This window comes from Montipora foliosa, unplaced genomic scaffold (genome assembly GCF_036669935.1).
Source record: "Montipora foliosa isolate CH-2021 unplaced genomic scaffold, ASM3666993v2 scaffold_439, whole genome shotgun sequence".
Classification (NCBI taxonomy): Eukaryota; Metazoa; Cnidaria; class Anthozoa; order Scleractinia; family Acroporidae; genus Montipora; species Montipora foliosa.
In genome coordinates, this window is record NW_027179744.1 from 130,001 (window position 1) to 137,500 (window position 7,500).

Sequence of the window (7,500 nt, forward strand, 5' to 3'; positions counted from 1 at the left end):
TGTCCTTTGTAGTGTTTGAGATAAATATATTGCTCTTTGGCAAGGAAGTTTGGCTCTTCTGAGCATATCTTTCAAAATAACCATCTCGTACCATGCTCTTAACTTAACGGCTCGAAAAAACATCACGATGGAAATAAAAACCCAATCCACGATACCTTGTGCACATTCAAGATGGCCTGAATTTTTCCACTTCTCTCTCTGTTTGCTTTCAAGAGCTTGCCTTCTTTCTTTGGCGGACTTTTGCCGTTCTTGTCTCAGTTCCTGTAACCGACTAGCACTGCATAAAACGATAAAGTAATTTACTTTATTTGTCTTATAGATATTAGGTACACCATGATTAGCCAATTTAGTGTCCCCAAATAAAACAAAAATAAAGTTCATCATCATTAGAGAACAGTATTCTGCACCATAACGAAATAAACTTGATAGTTTTTTTTTTTTGGAGATACACGTCACAAAATGCTTTGCAAGGTAGAAATAATTCGCAAAGAATGCTTCATTTGTAAGGCGGTCAGACAACGGCATGAAAACGAAGGTTGACGTGAAGTCCGTGAAAAGTACTGGGGTTTCAAACGGAGCAAGGCTGGAGCCCCACCCACGCCAGCACTAACTCAAATGTACCCACAATCGGCGACAAAATTAGTTGAGACAGTTGCCAACAGAGCACACTGGCAACGACACATTCATTGTTTGCAAAGAAAACTTGTCCAGAAAGTACGTTTCCGGGATACCCCTCCCTCCCCCACCCTAATCAATGTTGTACCGCTGTCGACAAGGCTCGTAGAAAACAGAAAAACACAACATTGTCCCGGGGGTGCGGGGGAGCCCCCGAGCTTGAAATCGACTCTAAAGGATAAGAGTGTCTCAACAATTTTGACGCCGATTGCAGATAAGGACACTATGGCGTAGGAAACGCTACAACGGTTTTTCTCAATCTCTTTGATGCGTTTAAAAACCCAAACATCATTGAAAGCAACTACAGGGCACGGAGTTCCCAGTGTTGTGATCCTGCCAAATGTGACAACTCTTGAAGGATACTTGAGTTCTACAATATTCCACCTTTGGCCCCTGTCTGAGACCACTTAAATTAAACCAAATCAAGTAGAAGAGATACAAAGCCTCTCACCTATCTAACACTTTGATTTGCCAAATTCCTCCATAGAAGTCACTTGTGCCTATAACGGGAATGTCGCTGTGAAAACGAACCACACTTAATTGGCACAATGGCATTGCCAAGTTTTTTTCGCTTTGCACGCTCGAAGATCAAGTTCGTTTTTGTGGCATATTCAAGCTGTAATTTGAAAATGTTGAGCCTTAATCAAGATAATTATAGGGATAACTTTTAATGAACGAAAAATGCTCTCGTCTAACTTACGCACAAAAAAACGTCAGTCTATAAATATCTCCAAAATGGCTAACTTCGATTTCAAAACGTTTACCAAAATATACAGGTGATAAATAACGTAATACGTTCACCAATTTATACCTTTCAAATCCAGCTGCTTCTCTGGACATGTCTTTCACATCATACTGAATTAACAACGATAGGGAACACTGGAGTCAGTGTACTCCTCCCATAGGCAAACACAAGATACCTTAAAGCCTGATTCTTACTTGTATAATAAGCATATGCACAACCAACAAAGGGCATACAAATTAAAGGGGCTTAACCACACGCAATCATAGGCATGTTCACGACACAAAAATGGCCTATAAATAAGACAGAGCAGAGCAACAATAATAGGCTGAATGAACAAAACAGGACGAGATCGAAACGGACTGCATTCATTTGGGACAATCTTGAAAAAAGTTGGTCAGAAGTTCTTCAAGCTTTTGACAACTTGCCCACATAAGGGTCGTCATTACTCAGAGTCATTCTGTTTGTGAGGTTAAGAGAATTTTTTTTTTTTTTTTTTTGGGGGGGGGGGGGGTGACGGAATTTGATATTATCATTTTCTTGTTAAATGTCCCGGTTATTAACAAAAGAACTCTTCAGACAACACCAAAATATCGCGACAAAGTTCATTATCACCGCTAAGCGAAAGCGCTGGTAAATGTGCCAATCTTATGTTTGGAGAGCATTCTTCAAACTAAAAATCTGAAAATATTGGCAACAACTGAACGCTCCAACATGCTGGCCAGTATTGTTGGAATATTTAAGCAACGATAAGTGCAATGGCTCCGAAGGCTTTCTCTCTTATAATAATAAACCGACTTCCCTGTTATCCATTAGCGACTATTCCAAAAAGTTCGATTCTGCATGCAATCCATTGTATCTCCTATTTATTTCAACCAAGAGGATTATGATGCTTTCCCTCAAAAGTAGGATCTTTCATGTCTATTTTATAAGAAATGTTTGCTTCCTTGATGCATCCTTTTTGCCAGACAGGTCCATCAGAACAACAATAGAACTGACGGGTCATTTTGTCTTCCCAATTTCACACAATTCCTTATTCATTACTAGGAGCGAACAACAGCCCTACATTCCTGTCACGGCGTTTTCACAGACCGATTTATTTTCAGATTGAATTTCCCGCAAATGAGACTCCCGCGGGAGCCCAATGACCAATCACAAGAAACTAACTTGACGTCATAGCGTTACTGAACTGGAACTGACTTTTCTGCGGACGAGGAGAAGACTTTAGTGTTACCTACCTCTTCCGGTTCTTGAAAAACAATGCCAGATTGCATGGCTCGGTAACCATCATGAAAATCCTCTGAAAATGAAACGCAAGATCAACTGCTGTTGGTTGAGCTTGAGGTGATAGCAGAACTAGTACGCTTTTGTTTGTTATTTATAAGCCTCTGGATGTGAAATGGTCTGTCGGGGCATTTTTGAAAGGTGTAGTTCAACATGGACGTACAGTAGGTACCGTGTCACATCATAAACCTTTGCCGTTGCAATACCCTCTGCACTCAGGTTCAAAATATATTATTTAGGCTCTCAGAGATTAGAAAGTTTACGTTTAACGAGATGTATTGTCACGCAAAGAAAAAGATTGGCACCGGATTGATGTCACAATCTACATGTAGTTTGCATTAAGATAGTTCTTTGAACATTCACTGATAAAACGAAGTTTGCGACATCAGCGATGTGCACGGTCTTGATTTTGTTCCTCTAAATTGTTACGCCGTGGGCCAAACCACAGCCAGTCGCCTTCTATTGAATCTATGGGAATTGAAGCAGTCGATGTTTACTTACCATCGTTGTCCGATGTCACTTTTTCCCATTTGCTACTTTGGACCAAAGAAGCGGCACTCTTAAAGTCACGTGGTTGTTGTTTGACAGTGTCATTGGTTGACGGATTATCTTCATGATGAAACCACGAATGTTCTTTTGTACTTGATGTAGTACTAAGTATGGAGTCCGCCGTTTTGGGTCTTGACCGCTGGGTCGTTCTGTTATTTAGCTGGATTAAGTTGCCTATATAAGAAAGAAGATTATTGGCAAATCGTAAATTCCAAGAAAAAATCTTTCAATCTTTGCGAAAATAGTAGAGTTAAGGGTTCGCGTTAACGGCAAAATTGTCTGTTTGCCACAATTGTCGCGTACGTACCAAAAACAAAGAAATAATTTAGAATAAAAGAAGATTTTCATGGTTTTGTGACTAGCGGAAGACCGTGGTTTGTGATTTGCTTAAGCTTAGTAGAGGGATCAAGAATCGTGTTTGTCGCCACTTCAGCTGCGGTTAATCTTCAATGTAAACCAGTGTGAAGTGGTATCCTGGGGCCCGTTTCTCGAAAGTCCCGAAACATTTCGGGCGTATTAATCAGTTGTTTCTTCCGGTCTTGTAAACCTGTTTATGGTGATTCCTTGTTTAAGGTGTTTTCCATTTCGCAACCCTACTTCGCATATTTTTTTGCGTCATTGGCGCGCGCATAGGCTTGCGTACATTGATAAAATGGCGGATTTTCATTGTCGCCAAGCTTAATCAGACAAGGAATGGCTATTTTCTCCTGAACGAGCCTGGTGCTTTTATTCCAAGCTTATTCAAACTCAACAATCGCAAAAACCATTCCGTTGTTAGAAACAAGTATTCTTTTGGAATACCTCGTTGCAGTTATTGTGTTTCTTGCAAATAACTAAATAGTACTAGTTGTGACGGTAGGTATGGCGCAGTGGGAGTTTAAGCAAAGACGACGGCTACGGCTACGCCAACGCCACAAAAAAAGAATACTCTTGGTTAAAAAAGGCAAAATACTCGTGCTGCGTTTCCGTGCATTTCTCTGCCGTTCTCCACAAAACAACAACGTGAAATCACCAAATTTTAGGTTTCGACGACAACGTGAGAAAATAACAATGAACCCTTCATTTTCTTTTTTGACTTTAAAAGCGTTCATACCGATCCAGTTACAGGGTAGTTTGCACGTATTGTACAAGGTGAACAAGACGGAATAATCGCCAAAGACTTACGATAGCGTTAAGTTATATTTTGGAATGATGTTTTCATTGCCGTAGCCGTCGATTTTGCTTAAACTCCATAGTGAGGGCACTCGCCTCCCACCAATGTGCCCTGGGTTCCAATCCTATGATTAGCGTCGTATGTGGGTTGAGTTTGTTGGTTCTCTACTCAGTGAGAGGTTTCCTTCCGGCTAAATCCTTTATTGACCAAGATTTTTCGGTCAAGATGGCTGGACATTGGCCTCGTTCCTTTTTTGCTTGTTTACGGTCCTCGACTTCGTCTCGGTCCATGAACACGCAAAAAAAAGAACTTAGCCGATATCCAGCCATCTTGACCTCACACTTGGTCAATAACCCATATGTCAAGCACATAATACAACTACCGCACCTCTCTCTTTTTTGGCTGTTTCTGATTTCACAGCACTTGGAGAGCTTTTTGGACGGGTTGGCTTTGGAGGAAAAAGCACCTCAAGGTCCACTTTCTTCAGGGCCTTTATGCACCATCGCATGAGAGAGCTCTCACTTTTCTGCCCGCTGGGAGGGTTAGAGATGTCAACAGCACCGTGATAAGTTGGTCTTTTCCAATCCGTTTTGTCCATAAATTGCGTAATATCATCGTTATGGAGCTCAAAAATGCCCTTATCTGCCTCCTTTTTACTTAGATTGGAAGTCTCTGTCATTTCTTTTTTCTGTCCCAAACTTCCATTCACGGACCAACCATGTTTTTGCGATGTATTTTCCCGCCTGTTTCGGGCTAGCGCAAAAATCGTCACCGGAGTTACTTTCATAGAATTCTTAGAAATTTCACTCGGCGAATTGTTACGCCTTCTGCCATTGTAAACCGGTAATACGCTTTCTTTAAGCGTTACACTGCTGTTGTACACTCTTGAAAAGGGTGAATTTCTGCGAGTTGCTAAATGTAGTAGGTTTCAATGCCGCCGTCGATTATCACCACCGGACGCCTTCACTTTCTTTTGCCCTTGTTCACCTCCCTTGTCATGAAGCAAAGACGATAAACGCGTTTTCCCACATGAAGTCCCAGCTTCATCGATTCTTTCAACCTCGTCATGTTCGTCGAAGGCCTTCATTACGTCCGCCCTTTCCGAGACTTTACCTTGTCCGTGTTGCAGCTCCTCAAATACTGGGCCCGTGTAACTCACCATAGAATTATCTATGTCTGGAAGCTCTTCACTTCTCTGTGTTTTTAAAGTTTCTCCATTATTGCCGTTTGTACCATCGAATGCAGAATTTTGATCTTCATTCTGAATTTCCTCCTCAGTATTCCATACTATTGTCTTGCCACCTAATGGGGTCTTGGCTTTGTTACCCTCGGTGGCTTTGTGAGTCGACAGCGCAGGTGTTTCTTCCTGTGGACCTCCTTCATCTACGGAAAAGATGGAACACTAAAGTCACCCAAGCGAGTAATGTGAGAAATACATGAAAGATAGTATGCATCGTCAAATGGGAACTCGGAGAAATCCGAGCCCCAGATGGGATTTAAACCCACCACTCTCCGTGATATAGTCCGGATGTTCTAACTACTGAGATAGTGGTGAGCAAGGGTGAAATGTGGGTATAATCTTACTATCATACTATAATACTATAACTCTTTATATAATAACCCAACTTATCATCGCATTTTGATTGGTTCTTGCCTGTGATCGATAAGAGGACCGACGCACGATTGACGTCACCAACAGCTTTCATGCAAATAAGGTATAATTCTTTATTATATAAAACAAATAGGCTCCATATTGCCGTGCGTCTTTTCAGTAATAGATCACAGAAAACGTCAAAATCTTGTAAGAACATCAGTGACACACTCGGCTATCGACTCGTGTGCCCCTTTTTTGTTGTTACCACATTTGGACGTCATCTGTGATCTATATATTACGGAACAGACGCACAGCAACATGCAATTTATTTGTTAAATAATACTAAAGTCAAACGATAATTCTTACAAATGTCGCTTTTACTGTGAACCTAAAGCCGGTTACACACAAGGAAGTTTTCCTTGACAAGTTTTATTTACTGGAGAGTAAAAAAAAAAGCTTTCCTTGTTTAGTGCTCTTGTTCATATGCTAGCATGACAAGTAGCAGAACTTGCTGGTCTGTACGGGTCGCCAAGGAAAACTTGTCAGGAAACTGGAGAAATTGCGGGGCTCTCAGTGGTCTTGTTCTCATGCTTGCTACATTACTCTTCCCCTGTTACCCCTACGCTCAAGAGAAAGCTAGCCTGCGTAGGATGTGTTTCCGTGCGAGGAATATGAAAGATTTTTGTCTCGCCCATTTTTCGCGTGGTCGAAACATCAAAAAATCTTTCATGTTTTCCTACGGAAACGCTGGCTATGTAGGCTAAGAGAAACCTTGTGGAGTACCAAAATAGATTGCTAGAGGGATCGAAACAAGAAACCTCTTAAGAGCTGAATTTCCTAATTTAGATATTGCTGCACTAAAAGGTAAAAGACTGTATATCTTTATGATTAAGCTTGGAATCGTTACTAAAAAATGTACTCTTGAAAAATGTCTTGTTTTTCTTTTTTGACGCCACGCGTTTTCGGTTTTCATTGTCCTCTGCGTACTTGTATCGCTGGCTTCAGTGAAAACTTGTCAAAGCAAACTCGTTTATTTGTTCACACGAGCAAATAGAACTTGTCAACGCAAAACTCGTCAAAGGAAACTTGTGGCATACAAACGACCCAACGAAAATTGTCCATGACACTTGCCGAGGAAAACTGCAGTACACTGTAGCTCGTGCGTAACCTGCTTAACGGTGGTCCGTGTTGCTTTTTCGTTACTGAAGTTTTTAATCATTGTGCATAGATTTCTGGTGTATTATTTTACCCACTTGTAATGCACAGCCATCGTTTTGGGGTTTGCACAACGCAATGTCCCCTCCTACCCACTCGAAATCGGGAAATGGAATCTTACGCATGAAAGGAAGCATAGTAACAACAACAAAAAATGCTCGGGGACGAATCTTTAACTCTGGAATCTTCGACCAGAGAAGTGGAGACACCTTGGTAGGATCTTTCGCTGTTCCAGCATCAGTTGCCTTTGTTTGGTTCTCTTTCGTTTGCGCATGCACTCCGTTCTGT

The 7,500-nt window shown here is 41.3% G+C and overlaps 1 protein-coding gene across 1 annotated transcript in view; it reads right to left on the reverse strand.

Annotated features, from left to right (window-relative positions):
• The window catches only part of LOC137989096 (uncharacterized), a 44,153-nt gene that overhangs the window by 7,532 nt on the left and 29,121 nt on the right, over positions 1-7,500 (reverse strand). Inside the window, exons 16-23 of the mRNA XM_068834981.1 lie at positions 7,247-7,500; positions 5,355-5,786; positions 4,791-5,156; positions 3,203-3,424; positions 2,656-2,717; positions 1,487-1,530; positions 1,127-1,192; positions 156-277 (exon numbers count right to left, since the gene is read on the reverse strand). The exon at positions 7,247-7,500 is cut by the window's right edge and continues 299 nt beyond it. Of these exons, the coding sequence (XP_068691082.1) occupies positions 156-277; positions 1,127-1,192; positions 1,487-1,530; positions 2,656-2,717; positions 3,203-3,424; positions 4,791-5,156; positions 5,355-5,786; positions 7,247-7,500 (1,568 nt within the window). The remainder of the gene's footprint in view (positions 1-155; positions 278-1,126; positions 1,193-1,486; positions 1,531-2,655; positions 2,718-3,202; positions 3,425-4,790; positions 5,157-5,354; positions 5,787-7,246) is intronic.